This window comes from Theobroma cacao, chromosome 1 (assembly GCF_000208745.1).
Source record: "Theobroma cacao cultivar B97-61/B2 chromosome 1, Criollo_cocoa_genome_V2, whole genome shotgun sequence".
Lineage (NCBI taxonomy): Eukaryota > Viridiplantae > Streptophyta > Magnoliopsida > Malvales > Malvaceae > Theobroma > Theobroma cacao.
The window spans coordinates 1,226,533-1,246,369 of record NC_030850.1 but is presented as its reverse complement, the minus strand read 5'-3'; the positions used below and the strand labels follow the sequence as shown (position 1 = coordinate 1,246,369).

The window sequence follows — 19,837 nt, the reverse complement described above, 5'->3', positions numbered from 1 at the left end:
CGTTGATTAAATTAACTGTAAGGTTTCTCTTTACTAAGACGTTTCCTTTTGAACTCTTCAACAGCTGAAAAATCTTAATTGGTATTTTTAGACAGGTCCTACATAACATCGAAATCTAATTTAGGATCAAATTAATATAACTTGATTTTGATAAAAATACAAAAAATAAATAATGTAATTTCATAAAAATGTAACATGTTCTGTTGTAGAGTGAGAGGTAAATTTCTGAGCTTTTGTCTGATGCTATATATATATATATTACAGTAAAGAGAAACAACTTGGCATGTGGTAGGTCCATTCCTGATCGCTGATGGTTCTTCTGACAGGGTTTCAACTTTGAACTTTCAACATGGCTGCTTTCGTCTAATGCTACTTTTTGAATCACACAGAAGTCTGAGGTACATTTTCTTCACTTTTTCAAAACTAAAGCATCGAACCGCACTATTTGGAAAGAGACCGAGGCCTTGTCCTCCACGTCTTTACCTCTGATTTTCGCCTAAGATCTTCAGCAAAATCCTTCAGAAGCTGACCTGCCTGCTTGACTGCTTGTACCCCAAGCACCTTGCCGACATGTATTTGGGGGACCACAGCCACAGCCCAACACGAAACAGAGCTACTTGGAGGGGTTGGGGTTGGTTGATGGAGGTCGCCAAAATGAACCTTATCTTCCCCACTTCACTTCTTCAAGAACTTATTGGATCGACTTTATGTCCATTGCAATAACCAGAGAAAACCCAATGTGCAGAAACTTGTTCAACACATGAATGTGTACAAAAGACTACTAAAATGAACTTCATTAAGTCGTACATTATCAGTTATTTATCACTCAAAGTTATCTATTGATCCTCATGCATTTACTGATGACTACCAATTAGAGAGTAAGATAACAGAATTGATTTTTGGATACGATAAACCTCGAGTTGAATGATTTATAATTAGAGAACAATAAGATATAAATTTGAGATTTTGTTAAAGAAACATTATTTTAAGGTTACATGCAAACATGTTTATCACTAGAACTAATTCGTTTAATATTTGAGTCCACTTAAATGTTACTTTATAAATTTTATTTTGAAAGTAACAAAAAAATTGGTGAATTATACATGAAATTAATATTTCAATGAAAATAACATTAAAAATTAATTTTCATTTTTAAAAAATAAATATTATTTTGAATCATGGTAAAATAATAAGATAAATATTCGATTTAAAACGAATAGATTATAAAATTTTTAAGTCGATTAGTAGGCTTGGATATGAAAGGTTTAATTAAGGCCATCTTGGCCTACTTTACTGCAGGTTGGGTTGCGATTGGAGTAGGAGTTTTTATGGTTAATAGAACAGAAAATTAGACTCAAATCTGACCAATAAACACTTATAATAATGTCTACTTCCTTGTTGTTTTGCTGAAACAACACTAGTATTGGGTCTGAAATTTCTGTCCCATGCATCCAATCAAACCTAAGATTCATGACAAATCCCACTAGTAACTATTGATTGAAAATACAAACAATTACCTAAGTGAGATATATGGAACGAGTTTCAGTTTCATCATGCTTCCTGCTCTGTTTTCCAGCATCCTTCTTCTCATTCTCATCCTTTGCTTCCTTTGCTTGAGTCACACCATCTCCACCATCCTTCTTCTCATTTTCACCCGCTTGAGTCACATCTTCCCCAACTTTATCCTTTTTCATGTTAAGGAAATCGATGAGACATTGGAGCGCAGCTTCAGGCTCATCGCTTTTGATCATCAGTTGTTGTGCTACTTCTGCTGGGGTAACTTCAACACTTTTCAGAAGATCATCGATGCAGGTAAACAGTTTGTCATCCTTGATTCCGAGATATGTAGCAGCAAGTTTTCTGAACCCTGGAGGAGTGCAGTAGCCCATGTGAATGTGCACATCCATGCGCCCTGGACGCAACAGGGCTGGATCTAACTTATCTTTGTGATTTGTCGTGAAGATGATGATTCTCTCATTCCCACAGCTAGACCACAGTCCATCAATGAAATTCAGTAGCCCTGATAATGTTACCTAAGGAAAGTACATAGAAGGTTAAAATCAACAGTTACCAAATATGTGTTTGATAGAGTAGAAACTAGAAAGCCAACAAGAAAAATAGGGTTCTTAATTATCAATAGTAAGAGCAACGCAAAGCAGGCTTTATGGATTAACTCTGTTTTTAATTTTAGGCAATTCGCTCTGTTTTGTTTGTGTAAATGAGGAGAACTTTTTACCCCAGGATCAATAGAGGAAGGACGATTGAGTCGCCCATCTTCACCTTCCTTCTGTTTCTCATCTTTAACCTTGCCACGATCTTCAGATATTTTTGTGCTGCAATCTATGTCCTCGATGAGCAGAATAGAGCGGTTTGTGGTGGAGGTGAGTATTCGCCTGAGCTCAGCGTCATTTCGAACACTTTGGAACTGGAGATCATATACATGGTAGCTCATGTGATTCGCGATTGCTGCAACTAGTGATGATTTTCCTGTCCCTGGAGGACCATACAAAAGGTAGCCGCGTTTCCAAGCCCTGCCAACATTTTCAAAGAAATCTTTGCGTCCCACGAACGAGTCGAGATCATCCATTATGAATTGCTTAAGCTCTGGCTCCATGGCCAATGTATCAAACCTTGCTGGATGCTTGAAAATGGCGGATTCCCACCTGGAACGATCTTGGTTGTAGGTGTGGATGTTGAGCTTTTCTCGCTTGCTCAGGATTTTTTGAGCCGTCTCTGCTATGTGGCGGAGATACTTTTCCTCAACTTTTTCTCTAACTCGTTTCTTGCAGGTCAAGTGAAAGCATTTTCTATCAGGGATATAGTACTTATCCGATTCCCTTACATGCAGAGTCCACTCCAAGGTCATGCCCTCAAATTCATCAATGATCTTGCAGTCAGCAGGGATGCTTCGTTTCGGTAGGGCCGTCAGGTTATTGGGGTCGTTGGACCCTATGACAAGTTTGTCAGTTCTAGGGCCGATCCTGGTTGGGAGGTAGACCTCAATAGCCCGAAACGTTTCATTATAAACAGCATGCCACCGTTCCTCAATGATGAAGGTGAAGTTAGTGGAGAAGTGATTGGATATCAGGTCAGAGAACTTTGAGGTAATAAACTTCTGCAACGGTTTCGGGATCATTTCATTCAATACGGTGCGGATTAGCATGGCCATGGCCGAGAAGGAAGCATAGGCAGCAAGAAGCGTGGACATGGAAGGTAGCTCTTTCAACAGGGAAGCCATTTTTGTACTGACTCAGCTGTTTGAAACCAGAAGCAGAGAGAAAGTCTGGATGCAACAAGGAAAAGGAAGCAGTTTAAGTAGCAGTAGCAAGCAGCCTAGCTACTGTAGCAACGAAACAAGGAGGAAACTACTGGCTTGACTCGGAAAGGCAAATTCGGATATAATTAAATCCAAATGGGGCACCACCAGGGAGCTCTCTGGAAGGTGTTGGTGGGATTGTATATTGGACGGCTACGTGGAACTAAACAATTGCCCTACACTTTTTTCACCTGCCCTGTTTTCAACAAAGTTTTTGCTCTTTTGATGATGCATACAGTCAGCAGAAGAATAGTGTCAAGACTCATGACAATATTGCTATACCTAATCTGTTTTTCCTTTCATTTTATTCAAATGAATATATATTAAAAAAAGAAATTAAAAATTTTATTTTCTGCATGTGAAAGTTCACAAATTTTGTGATGGTAAAAGTTTGAGTGAGAAATGTGAGGTTGATTCCAATAAGTTTCTCCTTTGGTAAAAAAAACAGAACCCCATGGTACGAGTGTGATACCTAGCTGGAGAGAAACATTATATTCTCATGTCTTTAGTACAAGCCTCACGTTCTGAATAATTACCATTAATTGTGTGTCAAATCCTAACCATAATCCCCATAGTTACAATCTAATGATTTTTGTTATTAATTTTTCCAAAGTACAATTGAGCTTTGCTCGTGTACAGATTGTGCATCTCTATTGGGAAACTTGCTTGTCATGAGATAGAAATAAATGACAATATTGTCAAATCTAACAATCCCATGCTTCACTTTCCTTTTAGACTTTAATGATCTTTACATGGAAAAACAATTAGTAAGTAGAATTTTCTTTGATCTTTCCAAGTCAAGCCAAAATCATAGTTGTGAACTATTTCTAGGGTCACCTTTTGTGTGAATTGAAGGTGGATTTTCTTTCTCACTAGGCTTATTGATTTGACATTCAGTGCTTAATGTCACGAACTTCGCTGTGGGGCACTTGAGTAACTAAGAGAACCTGCAAAAAGGAAGCTAACCTTACGATTTTGTTCCACAAAATGAACTTCACAAGTTAAAGGTGGTATAAATTCTTATATTTTCAATATCACTCTAATATATAGTTAATATGAGATTTATGGTTTATCTATCTAGGACTATGACATCCACCCTTATTTTTTACTATGAGTTTCTCTTCGATGTGAGACATTGTGATTCACCCGTTGAAAGCATTATCTCAACAATGTGAGATTCACATCCACACGAGGATCGTGACACGAATTGCTACAGTCTACACCAACTCTTGTGAGATATTGTCCACTTTGGATGTCACGGTTCTAGTGTAGACCTGAAAGATTCACGTCCACGCGAAGACTGTGACATCAATTGTCACGATCCACACTAACTCCTATGAGGTATTGTTCGCTTTGGATGTCACGGTCCTGAACGTGAATCCCACATTGTCGAGATAATACTTAATTTTTATTTTTATTACGTCTAATTAAGTTTTAAAATTTTTATATATTTTGGATAAAAAAATTCTTTGGATTGATTAATTAGTAAAAAAATTCTTTTTATTATTATTAATTAAAATATTATTTGTTAATTATACTCTCATGGCACTATTAATGAAAATATCACGTGTGATATGATTAAGTCACATTAATATAAAATAATATATTAATATATTACGTCAACATCATATAATATAAAATGACAAACAACATTTTGATATTAATAATAGTAATCAATCATTAATTAATTATAAAATTTTATTTAATTTAAAATAAAAATATAAAACTTAATTAAATATAATAAAAATTAAAAATTTTTAAATAATTTAAAATTTTTTTAAGTAGTATACCTAAAAGGATAACGATATATGTAGATCACACATATATATAATTAGATTAGGTCATATGATCATAGTTATGAGTTAAGTTAGATGAGTAATTAAGGTCGTTTTACAAGTCAAAGTGCTTTTACTTCTAGAATCTAAATGATCAATTTCATCTAAACCCGACATCTCCAACACTTGTCCTTAAGTTTTATGTGACCCACAGGCTCCCCCAACCATAACGCGGCAGTCGCATGAAAACTGGCGGCACATCCGGGATGCACGGCAACATGCTACACCTTTATTTTTCACCTCTATAAAATGCTTTGATACCCTTGTATCAGCTTTCCACAAGAGAAAGAAGTCAGAAGGAACCAGTTACACGATTGAAAATGGCACACTTTCAGAATCAGCATCCTGCTACTGAAGTTTCCCAAAGTGACGAATTTGGCAACCCTGTTCGCCAGACAGACAAGTACGGTAACCCGATTGCCAAGCATAAGACCGGCCGTGGAATCGCAGGGATTGGTGGGCATCATCACGGACTCCACCGCACTGACTCAAGCTCCAGCTCTAGCTCTGTAAGTTACTGTAACCTTTTCATGTACATAAATTTCTAAATAAGTTTTACTTTGATTATGAGATAATCGTTTGTGATGTATGCTTATGGGCAGTCCGAAGATGAGGGAACGGGGAGGAAGAGGAAGGGTCTGAAGGATAAGCTAAAAGAGAAGCTACCAGGTGGACATAAGGACCAGCACCAACCTCATCCGGCAGCATCAACAACGACACCGGGGCAACAGCACGAGAAGAACGGAATGATGGATTAGATCAAGGAGAAGCCCCCTGGCCACCACAGCCCTTGATTAGCTGCTTTTCTATAAGCGAATGTGCACTACTGTAAACGTTAATTACCAGCAATGAAAGATCATATATAGGAAGACTACAAAGTAAGAGATATGTTTGCTGATCTGCTCATGTCATGTTTGCTCGTCTCTCAACTTCTGCCCTGTAGTGACTAATATCACCATTTCTGGTTTTTTGGGAACAGAAAAGAGGGGAACAAAGGATTTGTTTATATACATTGTTGTGTTCAAAACGGCAGCAAAATGCATGCGCAGAAATCGATACGAAATGAAAGCAAAAACCTTTGACGAAATACTTTTTGGGCCCCTAAACCTGGTATGATACTTTTAATCCAAAAGGAAACTTTTTGGACCAGTATCTTTGGATTTAGCTGTTTGGCCCGATTAAAGCTTTCATAATATGTTGTTGCTTAATTTTTTGGCCTTTTCTGGCAAAAATTCCCCGAGTTAAATGTGCTATTATCCAATGACAAATGGTTGTCATGAGTTAGATCAAGTAAGTTTCATGGGTTACGGCAAACTACTCGTCTGATTTTTGTTCTTTTGTCCGGAAGTTGAGAGTAAATTTTGTACCATCCTAGCAACAATTACAGCATACAAATTAGCTGTTTGCAATTCAATTCTCGTTGGACGGGAAATGGATTTCCGTCCAGAAAACGTATACCTTTCGCTTAAGCCTAGACAGAGAGGTAGGATCGATCCATGCCCTTTCTTCCGTATCAATCACTCGTATCAGAAAGATTAACATTTTGGGTTGCTTTAGTATTAGCTGTCCTGGTTGTCCAAGCCAACGCCATGGAAACATGCACGATCAACTCTTGACTTACTGCATTATTTCTTTCTCGTCTATATAAACCCGCGGGCATTTCAGGTTTAACCCATACTCGAAACAAGAAACTTAGCTTTAAACTGATCAGCAGAGAGAAGAAGAATAGCAGACTATACCTGAAAATGGCATGCTGTGGAGATCAATCCCATCCTGCTCAAGTTGAAGCTCGCATGACCACCGAGGAACCAATGCCAAAATTTGAACAACCAAAGTACGTAGGAACTACTGGTGAGGAGACTGAACCAAAGAATAGCAATCCCTCTGGCATGCTCCCTCATTCCTCAAGTTCATCTTCCTCATAAAGCTTTTCCTCTGTAAGTTATGCTTTCTGACTACAATGGGTTTCGTTCAATTAACTCATCCTTACTTATCCTCGCTCGTTTATGACATCAAACTCTCTCTTTATCTATGAACAAATTTCTTATGTGAGAATTTAAAACTATAGCATAATATGAACATACACAATATTGTCCATTACAATTTATCAGTTCTAAACATCACATCATAGAGAATATCTTTCTGATTAATTTCCTGAGATAAACGTTTCAATATTTGAAAGGAGGGCAACAAGGCCAATGACAAATATCCTGATGCCTCAACCGCTGCACCAGGGCAGCAGCAGGAGCACAATGAGAAGAAAGGAATGCTCGACAAGATCAAGGAGATGCTCCCAGGAATGAGTTAGATATCTTTAATATGCTAGTTTCTAGTGTAGCTAATAAGTGCACATTTCGTGACAAACAGATGATCAAACAGTATTGGCAGAGTATAATAAGAGATATGTGTTCTTATATTGGCTGGTTTCTGCGTTGGAAATCTAGCTCTATTATTGTATACATCAACTCATGTTGCTAAATAAACACTCTCTTTGACTACTTGAAATTAAAGCAATGAAAATCTCATAGTTATGGGGCAAATATAGCCAGTGAAGTTCAGATAACAACTTACATTAGGAAAATTGCAACACAGACTGTTGATTGATGCAAATTTCAGAGAAATTAAATCCCATTTCACCTTCTGACACTGATGATAAGATTCAATGTTTCTTTAAGTGTCAGTGTATCATGACAAACCATCCATGTCATCACCAACCTTTCTCATGAACAAAGGATTCAAATGCATCAGCATTGGACCTTGAAAAATTATTCAGCTTCTACCTTCAATCACCAGAAGTTACCACAGGAACACTTCCCAGCGTGGAAATGGTGAAATCTCAAGTTATCCCTTACAATAATCACCCTTTCAGTGATTTGAGATACGCCACACATAAATGAGTGGCAATCTTCACATATTCTTAGATTCTTCATAATCCTAATGGGGCAATCAGCACTTATAGTAAGTAGCCCAAATGCCAGAGCTAGCTTCTCACTATGAGCCATTAGTAACCGCCTCTTGTCTTCATCATTCACATCATAAGCAACAGAACTCATGTTTGGTTGGTACCCAAGGCCCTTTAACCTATTTAGAAGATCCTCAAGCACCTGCTTCATCTGGCCAGACCTCGGATTTGTAATGTCCCCAGCAAAGAATTCATGAATTACCCCCTTCTTCGCTTCCAACCAGCTACATGCAGGATTTTTTCTCAGACCTTTCTCTCTCATCAGTTTCCTTACCATTGAAACATCATTCCACCGCCCTGCTGAAGCATATATGTTAGAGAGCAAGATATAGTTTCCAATAGCATTAGGTTCCAGCTCAAATAGATGGTTAGCAGCAATCTGAGCCATATCAGGATTCCCATAAGTGCGACATGCTCCAAGCAATGCCCCCCAAACACCCCCGTTAGGCTCCACGGGCATCGTTTCTGCAAGATTAAGTGCTTCTTCCAGACATCCAGCTCGACCAAGAAGATCCACTATGCAAGCATAATGATCAACTGCTGGAGAAACCCCAAATTCCTCCTCCATGGATGCAAATATTTGACGACCTTGCTCTACCATTCCTGAATGGCTACACGCTGTAAGCACTCCAATAAACGTAACTCTATTTGGTTTGATCCCTGTTTTCACCATCTCACGAAACAATTCCAATGCTGCATAAGCACAACCGTGCATAGCAAACCCTGCAATCATTGAACTGTACGAAAATACATTCCTTTCTTCCATCGCCTCAAAAACCTTATATGCATCCTCCACACTCCCACACTTTGAGTACATATCAATCAAAGCTGATCCCACCACCACACATCGAGTAGGATCAAACCCCGAATTCTCAGCAATACCCCGAACCCAATTCGCATACTTAGCAGTACCTAATTGTGCACAAGCGGAAATAACCCCAACCAAGGTAACCTCATCCGTTTCGACACCTTCATTTTGCATTCTCTCAAAAAACTCCAATGCCTCTCTAGGCTTAGCATTCTGAGCATACCCTGTAACCATCGTCGTCCATGCCACCATATCCTTGAAAGGCAACTCATCAAACAATTCCCCTGCAGATTCCATATCCCCAAGTTTCGCATACGCAACAATCAGCTCTGTCCAAGAAATCAAATCCCTTTCAGGCAACTCATCAAACACCTTCCTCGCACACCCCAAAAATCCTAGTTTAACATACATCTCAATCAAGCTATTGTTAACATACAAATCAGAACCAAACCCACCAATCAAAATCGTCTGGGCATGGATTTGCCTGCCCAAGTTCACATCAAGAACCGTACAACAAGCCTTAAAAAGAGCTGAAAATGTAAAAGAAACAGGCAAAGAACCCTCTTCTCTCATACAACTATACACAGAAACCGATTCCTTAACATGACCTTGTAAAGCATAGCCACGGATAAGAGCAGTCCAAAGAAATGGGTTCGGGTATTCAACCTGGTCAAAAACAAGCTTAGCGTAATTATCCATGGGGATTCCCATTTTGGTGAGGTTTCGCACGAGTTTGGCGAGGATATAGCAGCATTTGTCAAGGCCCTTACGTATAATGTACGCATGCGTCTGTTTGAACTGGGTGAGGGAGGTGCAGCCATTGAGGGTGGAAATGAGCTGGGATTCTAAAAGATTGCGTTGGTTTTGAAGTTGAGAGAAGGGAATGAAAGGTTGGGTTGTTTGGGATTGGATTTGTTGCAGGTGGTATTGACAGAACTGTTTTGGGATAAATTTTAGAGACGATGTAGAGAATTTCCGGGAGAGAGCTACCATTACACAGTTCAAATACTGAGATCAAAACATTTCCAGCTCCAAGTACGGATTCAAAATGAAGGGGTGGCAACAAGACGGTGCCTGACCTGTTTATACTTGTCTGCTGCTTGAGATTCCAGAACTACTCGAGACTCTTGAGCTGGGATTCTTTTATTAAGCCGATTGCAATCTGAACATAACCATGAGTAGTATCATTTGTTTATTTTCCAGACGCTAAAGCTTGGTGTATTTTAACCAGTAAAAGACTCCTCATATCTCACGGAACTTCTCAACTATATAAACAGCTACAGTGAAAATTGTCTTAGCATGTACATGATTTACATCCCTATATGGAAAACTGGATGGGAACAAGACAGGAAGCTAGACCCATAATTAAAGATGTCACTCCAGTATGGGAGAAAAAGAAAAGAAAAGAAAAGAGAAAAAAAAGCTGGCATCCTATTTTAGCCTGTACTTGGGCCACCATGGCTGCTCTCAGTGAAACTGGATCGACCTCGTCGTTCTAGGGGTTCAAAAGAGGTGCCCCTGTGATTTGTCTTTAGACTTCCTGAACACTTCTTTCAGTACTCGAGCAATTCTGTCCGCCATGTGCTGCTCTAGAAATCTTTCTTTGACCTTTTCATAGCCTCTCTTCCCCATCGTAAGCCTCCTCTCAACATGAGTAGCCAGTTTGACGATATTTTTTGCGAGTGGAGTAACCCCCTCTTTTCCAACAGGATGCAATAAACCTGTAGTCCCGTTCACTACTATTTCCGTGGTGCCTCCTGCTGCTGTTCCCTGTTTTGCGTAAACACAACATAAATATCAAAAAACAGCTCTAGTGAGTCCTGGTTAGAGAACATGAGCAGTGAGTGAGTTCCAAGTATTATATATACCATAACGTTATAAGCCTCACTAAATATAACACCACATGAAAGAAAATCAGGTAAAGTTCGAGGATTACCAGTACAGGCAACTGAAATGCCATGGCTTCAATTGTTATCCTTCCAAAGCATTCTCCCCGTGCCTACATGTAAGAAAACATTTTGTGATTCCTATAGAAAACTTTTTGTGATTCCTATTCTATATTCAAAGTAACTTTTAAGTAGAGAACAAGATGTTCTTACTGTATAATTAAATCCTAATCACGGACAAAGGAACTGATAAAAAAATTAGCAAAAATCCACAAGCCTACACAGAGGTCGTAAAATTCAAAACCTCCATATGCATCCCTTGAATTATTCTTTCAGTTGATAAGGAACCTATTCAAATAAACTGGGCTCTCCAGTCCATTAATTAGATGAATAAAGGGAAAGAAACTATATCTTAATTTGCAGACACATTTTTAAGTAATCATAAATATTAGCTGGAACAAACTAAACTTGAGGTGTTGTTTGTAAGTTTTCATTGAGATGCACATATTTAGCATCTGAATTTAAAATTTTGGTGCCTTAGAATTTTGATTATTCTAAGAACAGCAATGGGAAAATGAACATGAAACGTATAAATAATTATTACTACAATGGAAGTGCTGACCCCCTAACCACCAGAAAACCAATGTCAATAAGTCAATTATCAATGTTGTCAAGTCAATAACTGGCTGAGACTTGATATATGTCAGCAAATGTTATGGTAAAGGAAGGACCTTCAAATATCTTCTGAGTTCTGACTATGTTCTATACTTCCAGATTCGAAACAGCAACAGGAGTTAAAGATTTATTTAGGTTAGTATCTACCATTAGCTTCTTTATAAACAATTGAGGTAAAATGTACATAATAAACATAAGAAATTAGATTAATTTCACTATTTGAAGTATACTACTATATATATATATATATATATATATATTTTTTTTTTTTTTTTTTTTATAATTGGGACAGGGGGGATTCGAACCCTGCTCTTAAAGCAGAGGGATTATGCACCAACTACTGAGCTAAATGCTTGGGTGCATACACTTTTGACACAGAGAATGCATTAAAATTTAAAGTTTAAACCAAATCAATTACCTGAGAATTCTGAACAAGAACATCAATGGCAGCTAAATATGGGGCTACTGTCAGAGTTTTGTTCACAAAGTGAACACGACCTTGAATTTTCTTTTGCATTACATAATCCCGTAATTCTGTTTCAAATTTGGTCTGAGCATTCATGTCACTTCCCACAATTACTGCATGCAATGGTGGCACCTGCATTTTCTTTTCCTTGATCAGTTGCAAGGCCTCATAGAAGGAACGTAGAAAGAGATCCTGCCCTTTTCCTCGTGAAACACCTGCAGTTAAATAGTTGTTCAGTACTATTAGTGATGAATAGCAGAAAACCATATGCTCTTTAGTTTTAGTGTTTTACCCTTCTTTCTACCTTCTTTCATTTGCCTTATAAAACTATAAAATTGAAGAAAAGATAGGGCAAAGTGGATGGGTGTTCAATGAAAAATAATATAATGATTGAGGGGAGAAAGGAAAAATTTTGCAGAAAGTGATATAAAGAACCAAACTACAGTTCTTACCATCACCTTCAGTTGGACAGAACTCAAAATGCAAGAGTGTGAATCCATAACAATTGAATAAGCTACATGATTTTCTTTTCTTTTCTTTTCCTTTTTTTTTTTTTGTGGGGGGGGGGGGGGGGGGGGGGTGTGGAGGAGAGTTTCACAACATAACTGAATGCAGATAAAACTAGGTGCATTGATTTGGAGAAAATGAAAAAGAAGAGAAAATCTAGCCAAGATGAAAGCTGAAAAGCATACTATTTATTAAGGCAAAAAGTAAATCCTCATTGCGCACTCCAAGAGATTCACGAACATGTTCACGCAAAACCCTTTTAGCGACATTGTCTTCTGCAACTTGCATCAGTTCCTTGCTATTTCCAAGGTGAACAACATAGGTGTCAGGCATTTTAATCCTGCAAATAGTAGATGAATGAAACAAAATAATGAGTTAAATTTGCCATTAAAACTTAGATACGTTAAATGTGTATATTAACTGATGAAGTTAATGTGTGAGAAGCTTGTTCGGATTTGTGTTGCAATGGATATAGAATGAATATTAATATTTTGAAGCAACAATAAGCACACAGAGAGCATTTAGAATCTTACTTCAAACACTCTCGAGTCCTATTGTTCCAGTATTCTGCTGTAACATGTGAATCAATCATGGCACCAGCTACAAAAGGAAGATGCTTTACATAGTCTAATCTAAAGTAATGGCCTCGCATTTCATGGATCCACCACAACACCTTTGGCAGAACACGATGAACATCCTCCTTAAGAACAGAATCCAGCCATTTCCCAGCAACGGCAGTGTTCAAAATAACCAAATCAGCTTTTAGAGCAGTATCTATAGCTTCTTTGCCCTTGGCAGAGAAAACCTGATAACACAAGTAAAAGCCTAATAAGAGGCAAGGAACTATTTACAATGCAATCATCTAAGCCTTCACAATAGAATGCCAATCCATCATATTGAGTAATATAAAGCTGCACCATTATACAGTACAAGCACCATAGACAGATATATAACCAAAGAGTAATAATCTAGAGACTTACTACCTGTACTCCTCTGTCCAACATCTTATGTTCTAAGCTATATATTACTTCATCTGTTTCCGATGGTTTTGTAATCGTAATCCAATAAACTTCAGCACCAACACTTCTTAATAGAAATGCCAGCTCCATCAACAACAATGGTCCACCTGGAAAAAGAAAAGGAAACGTAATAAAAAGGAATAATGATGACAGCAACGAATTCGAAATAGCCTCTTCCCAAGGAAAGATGATAATAACAACAATCTTCAAATATAAGTTTTCTTTATTTCTAATTAATAAAATACATCTTCCAGCAAAGGCTTGTCTAAGAGAAAAACATCTACCAGTAAAGATAGGGTAGCAAAAACATAGATTAGAGATCACAGAACATGTCTACATGAGTGAGCAACCATTGACAGCTGGAAGCAATATACATTACTTTATGACGGAAAAGTTCGACGATTTGGTAAAAAAATTATTCATGAATGGTATTGACAACGACAAACTGACACTGTACTACGACAAAATGAAGATTCTTTATATGCACACACCATTTAAAGCACGTGTTAACAAAACGCCAAAAATATATTCTAAAATTTACATAAAGAATACCTAGGAATTAAAGAGAATTTAAAAATTTAAGACATAATTATAATTATCGTTATCTATTGGAAAGAAAAAATGAGCCACAAACAAGTCCACAGAACCTCAAAATTTGATTAAACCTGCCAAAACGCCAAGATATTAGCACACTGGTGAAATACTTTTTCTGTGCTTCAAAATGGCAAAACTCGATAAAGGGATTCCATTAATATGCAAAGGGCCATAATGTACATATGGTGTTCTTTCCAAATTTTATGAGGAAATTCAACATGATAGGAGAATATGCAGACACACTCACGTGCTTTCCAAAATTCAAAATTAAAGAAACTTAGCAAACAATTTGCAAGTCACTATAACCATTATATTAAATCTGACATTCCACAAATGTCAAATAGTATTTAATGCATATGCAAATACGTCTTTTATTAATTACTTCAATCGAGCATAAACCCAACAGTTATGACTTTTTGCAATTTGAATGGCAGAACAAAATACTAACTGTAACAATCCATGCACATCCTCTGCTAGTTCCTCTTAACTCTGTTAAACCTCATTTATATAAGTCCACAGATCGATCTAGAAATCAGCAAAGACGGCCTATTGACCAATGCAACAAGGCCACCTCGAAGCTACTCCCACAAAAATTCGATTCATTCACAATTCTATTTCAATGGAACAATCGTAAGGAAAAAAACAAACCCTTACAAGGCACTTTACAGTAAACCTTAGCACTTAAAACAAACTTCAACACATAAAATTAGAAATTAATCCCAAACTACTGAAACTCACTAAAGAGAGCTACAAACAGAAAAAGGAGACTACCGGAAAGCGAGAGCTCGTGCGACACCAATAGAACAATCTTGGACTTCATGAAGCTGAGGGGATTCGGCCTTGCAGCAGCGATCTGCGACACCCGCTTCTCGGCGACTTGGATAGCATTCCGAGCCGAGCCGATAGCATTATCAGCAGAAACGTTCGGATCACAGGAATAGAAGGCGGCTCTGACGAAGAAGGCAATAACCGTGGAAACAGAGAGCATCAAGAGAAGAGCCAAAATCCATCGTTTCTGCAAGTGGTGGTGGCCCCAGCCGGCGTGCTTCGCCATCTTCTTCTTCTCCTCCTCGGTCTAGGGTTAGGGTTGGATAGTGAGGGATCGAGTGAAGAAGTTGGTGCTAGTATTGGCATCTTAGGGCTTTGTTCGTCGGCGAATTTGAGCAGCTGAAGACGTACATTTGGCTGTGTGGGATGGGACACCTGGAACAAGGTTTTTGGTTCTGGTTTCCGATTCCCTTCCTTCGAAGTTTTTTGACTGCGATTTTACTGGTTTTCGCGTTCCAAGCCTCGGAGTTTGTGAGCGAAGTACCTTTTAGATCAAGAGACGAAATGATTTTCAATGGCGTCTGCCGTGAGCAGTGTTGCGTGGTTTAAAACAAGTGTGATTAGTTAGTAGTAATTACAACTAATTACAAGTCACAACCACTCAACTTGTAAATTACAACTAACAACAACTAAAAATGAAATTGAAAAACGAAAAACTCTTTTAATATGAATTTTCTTCTAAATCTCTCATTTTTATGGTATTAAAGCTTTTTAAATTTTTATAAAATTTTTAATCTTAACAAATAATTAATTATTATTTGATTTAACGTGACCTATAACATGATTAGATAACAATTGACATAACTAAACACGTTAATCTGTTTACAACAAGTATGTGAATAGAGAATGTTAATTAATATTGAATTTATCTATAGTCAATTTTTCATTAAAAATTTATTTAAGTGCAAATCATTTATGTGTAATAGGAGATTAAGAGCTTAGTTAAATAAATGGTTACAATTCGGGGATTTTTTTTTTCTATTATTTAAGTCAAACAAAATATGATTTGTACTTATTTTATGATTAAAATCTAACATTTTAATGTTTACCTTAAGGAAAAAATAACTCAAAATTTAATCTGATTTTCATTAAATTATAAACATAATATTTGAAAAAGTATCTAAATTATTTTAAAAAATATTAATAAAATATTATTATTTTATTACGTTCAATCAAGTCATTATATTTTTATTTCACATCAAATAAACTTTTATAATTAATGATTAATTAATTATCATTAATCAAAATACTATTTATTATTTTTAAGCTCACTTGGTGATGACATAGAAGGTGAAAAAACCACATAACCATGACATCATAACACATCATCATTTATTATAATATATAAATATGTCATATTAGTATTATATGATATAAAATGATAAGTGATATTTTGACTAATAATAATTAGTCAATCATTAATTATAAAAGTTTATTTAGTTTAAGATAAAAATATAAAAATTAGTTTGATTGTAATAAAAGAAAAAAAAATTATTTAAATTTTCTTAAGTAGGTCAAGATTTTTTTTAAGTATTATACCTAAATTATGTAAACAAACTCAATATATTTTAGTAGTGTTTTAGTTTGGTTTCCTTATATGAGTAATTAAATATACTTTTTTTATAATAACTATTTATTTTATTTGATGGTATATTGTAGTTGTAATTACATGTTAGTTGAGAAATAGAATATCAATGTTTATTTGTTGTTATTTGAATGTAATATTAGTGTTGTTGTTTTTTAAAGTGTTATATTAAATCCTTTTGATATTTGTAATGTTTGAATTTGGTTTAAATATTATAAAAAAATCTTCGTAGTTTTTCAAATTCTTTAAATAAATTTGTAATTTTTTAACCTAAATGAGCCTTTAAAACACTATTTTTATTTAATTAAACCCTTATTTTATATGAAAATCACAAAAAACGGATGAATATTATTGTGATTGTTGTTATATTTATTAAATAAGAATTCATGTGATAAATTATATGAAAAATTCAAGCTAAATCGACATATACATAACATGCCACATCAACAACGACAAAACTTTTTATATCATATGATAGGTAAACACTAATGTGGCAAAAAAAATAACGACATTATGTGAAATAGGAGTTTAATTAAACAAAAATAATACTCTTAAAAGCTTAATTGGATACAATATAAAAGTAGATAATCATCTAAAAATTTTGAGAAACAACAAATAGTATATTTAGTAATTAATCTAGCCTTTGAATATCATGCCATATCAACCACATTAATCTTTATAAGTATTACATAATTTAATGAATTGTCTCATTTTGAATCTAACTTAAATAATGCATTAAATAAATTTATTAAAATAATATTTAAATATAATAAATTTTTACTTTATATTTTTTAAAAAATAAAAAATAATAAATTTAATTAAAAAATATAAATAATAACACGTAATATTTAATTTATTAATTGATGCATGATCTCCACAGTATAAAGAATAGAATTCGAATCATTTTCTTCCGAATTCAAAAAAATATATTATATAAATAATAATAGTAATAACAAGAGAACTAAGGATGATACAATGCTGCCTTCTCCAGACATTGAGGAACAAGAAGAGATCTATTGACAAAAAGATCGAAAGAATTCCTAAATGTTTCATCCAATCAGAGTTGCCCCTTTGTAACGGAGCCACCACAGAGATGCACAGAGGAACAAAACCAATCCGTTTTCCACTCAGAAAGATACCAAGTTTTTTAGTTGTCGTCAAGAAGATCCTGCTGCGGAAAAGGATGGTGACGATGCAAAACTCTTCTCCACTTTTCTACTTTTATGACTCCAACTGGAGGAACTTCAACTGCAGGGAAGGCATAGAAGGGCTTACGGCAGAGACTGGCTTGAGATACCTATGATTTAAGTTGCAACAATTAGAAATATTCAATAGATCTGCGTAGTTGCAAGAGTACGAGGGGATGGATTTAATTCACTCTTGCCTTGAAATATTTCATATTCACCACTCATTATGAACCTAACAGGATAAGAATTTGAATGTAATTATGGAAAATCTAAGTTTGTATTGGCTCTCTATATCATAATACTGGATATGAGACCAAAATTCCTCATGCATTTTATTTCTTCATCCTGAGAGATTTTAACCAAAGACAACAGATCGACATGATTGGTTTTTTACATTCCTCTAAATAGATAATAGCATCAGAATTCAGAAGCAGTTTTCGTTACTTGGGTTCTATATGCCATCAGCCACATTGAAGAATTAGGAATAAGGATAAAGAAATAGCCAAAGCGTACCCTTTTTTTTTTCATTCTCCGGCAAGTGAATTCCTCCTACACTTATCCAGAAACGGACCCATTTTCTCTTTCAAGGATTGAGTCACATTGGCTTTTAAGGAATGACGGACCCATTAAGGCCAACGCTTCGCGTAGATAGATCCTAAGGGTGAGCATCGCGTCATTTAGCGTATTAATTGTAATTAACACGTTGGCCAACTCCTCATCCTCCACGGCAGCCTCCACTTGACGTCGACGGCTTCTCAGTCGCTCGGAAACCAACTTGGATGCCTTTGATTTTTCCAGATTTTCAATCCTGCTTCTCCATATTCTCTTCACCGCATCCAAATACTTGCCATTCCGATCACAGCTTCCAGGCAAGTACTTGGCGGTACATTCAAGTGCGACAGCGCAGTAAGCTTGCCTCATGGAGTCCGGGATTCTGAGCCTCTGGCTGCGGTCAATGCGCTCGATCCTCTCCAAATGATCAAGTATCCTCTCGGAAACGTTGCCGGCTAGGATTTCGGTTCTGATTGAGTGGAGAAGCAGCGTTTTCTTCACGCGAGGCCTTCCGTTCAAAGGCGGGAATACTTGGATGAGTTTCTTCACCAACATTTCGTCGGTTGATTCACGAACAAGGAATTCGATAATCCAACCGCAGATTTCTCTGTCCATTTCTCGATCCATTGAAATTTGGAACCCTAATTTTGACACTAGTTTTTGGTTTGGGGAAGGGAATTTGAAATTTGGTCACGTGTTTGTCACTCGACTTAGCTTAATTTCATTTTTCGATTTTTCCTCTCAGTTTTCTTTTAGTTTTTTTTTTTTTAATTTTAGACAAATATTAAAAGAGTGTCTATTCATATTTTTTAAGATTATATTTATAAAAAATTCAAATATATATATATATATATTTAATTTTAGCAAGAATTATTTATTGACGTTAACAATTTTGTGTATTACAATTGTTATTAGATTGTTTAAAGAAATGTAATAATGAATTTGTTTGTACATGGTAAAATGACAAATTATTTATGTTAAAAATAATATATGTGTATGTGTAAAATAAAAAAACAAATTATACTAATTTACAATTTAAATAATTTTCATACCTGCCAAGTTGGTGAGTAGTGCCTAATTGGTGAGAGAATGTGTTCAAAGTGGTAACAAAGAGAAGGCAGACCGGGCAAGGAGGGCATGGGGAGGAAAACAAAAAGAAAATAAAAAACAAAGAGAAAGAGAAGAAAAAAAAAATTAAAATCCGACATTACCCTCCCATTTAAAGAAAAAAGGCAACAATGTTCCCAATATTATAAAAAAAAAGTAAAAAATGTTCTTTGTAAATAACTAAATACTTGATCACCCATCAATTGAAAACTCAAAAATATTTTTTAAAAATTTAAAAATAATAACATCATGTGTCTATATATTAAAAATGTTATATATAAATTAGATAGATAAATTAAAGATAATTATTTTAAAATATTCCTATTTTTTAAAATTTTTTCAATGTTACAATTTTATTTACAAATTTTTATATTATAAAAAATCAATTGTGCTTTTTTAACTTTTAAAATACAAATGAATTCATCAAAATTTTATATTTTATTTTATTTTATTATTTTAGAATGATTTATATTTTATTTTATTTTTAATTATCTCTTTATTTCTTGAACT

The 19,837-nt window shown here is 35.6% G+C and overlaps 5 protein-coding genes across 6 annotated transcripts; 1 reads left to right on the top strand and 4 right to left on the bottom strand.

Moving 5' to 3' along the window:
- Nucleotides 1,333-3,577, bottom strand: LOC18610857 (AAA-ATPase At1g43910). The gene is made up of 2 exons (XM_007046762.2): nt 2,237-3,577; nt 1,333-2,033 (listed from the first exon to the last, which is right to left on the bottom strand). The coding sequence occupies exons 1-2, from the start codon at nt 3,236-3,238 to the stop codon at nt 1,518-1,520; spliced, it is 1,518 nt and encodes a 505-aa protein (XP_007046824.2). The 5' UTR covers nt 3,239-3,577; the 3' UTR covers nt 1,333-1,517.
- Nucleotides 5,252-6,018, top strand: LOC18610856 (late embryogenesis abundant protein D-11). Its single transcript, XM_018127874.1, has 2 exons — nt 5,252-5,660; nt 5,754-6,018. The coding sequence occupies exons 1-2, from the start codon at nt 5,472-5,474 to the stop codon at nt 5,907-5,909; spliced, it is 345 nt and encodes a 114-aa protein (XP_017983363.1). The 5' UTR covers nt 5,252-5,471; the 3' UTR covers nt 5,910-6,018.
- LOC18610855 (pentatricopeptide repeat-containing protein At5g44230) lies at nt 7,431-10,069 on the bottom strand. Its single transcript, XM_018127859.1, has one exon. It carries the CDS (start codon nt 9,912-9,914, stop codon nt 7,938-7,940), a length of 1,977 nt encoding a protein of 658 aa, XP_017983348.1. The 5' UTR covers nt 9,915-10,069; the 3' UTR covers nt 7,431-7,937.
- Nucleotides 10,171-15,425, bottom strand: LOC18610854. Of its 2 annotated transcripts, none has more exons than XM_018127864.1 (7): nt 14,840-15,425; nt 13,436-13,581; nt 12,989-13,260; nt 12,641-12,795; nt 11,901-12,163; nt 10,858-10,920; nt 10,171-10,691 (listed from the first exon to the last, which is right to left on the bottom strand). In XM_018127864.1, the coding sequence occupies exons 1-7, from the start codon at nt 15,120-15,122 to the stop codon at nt 10,425-10,427; spliced, it is 1,449 nt and encodes a 482-aa protein (XP_017983353.1). In that variant the 5' UTR covers nt 15,123-15,425; the 3' UTR covers nt 10,171-10,424. The 2 variants fall into 2 exon arrangements, with proteins under 2 accessions (XP_017983353.1, XP_007046821.2); XM_007046759.2 differs by having other exon boundaries at nt 13,439-13,581.
- Nucleotides 17,364-18,968, bottom strand: LOC18610853. The gene is made up of 2 exons (XM_018114964.1): nt 18,182-18,968; nt 17,364-17,778 (listed from the first exon to the last, which is right to left on the bottom strand). The coding sequence occupies exon 1, from the start codon at nt 18,845-18,847 to the stop codon at nt 18,224-18,226; it is 624 nt and encodes a 207-aa protein (XP_017970453.1). The 5' UTR covers nt 18,848-18,968; the 3' UTR covers nt 17,364-17,778; nt 18,182-18,223.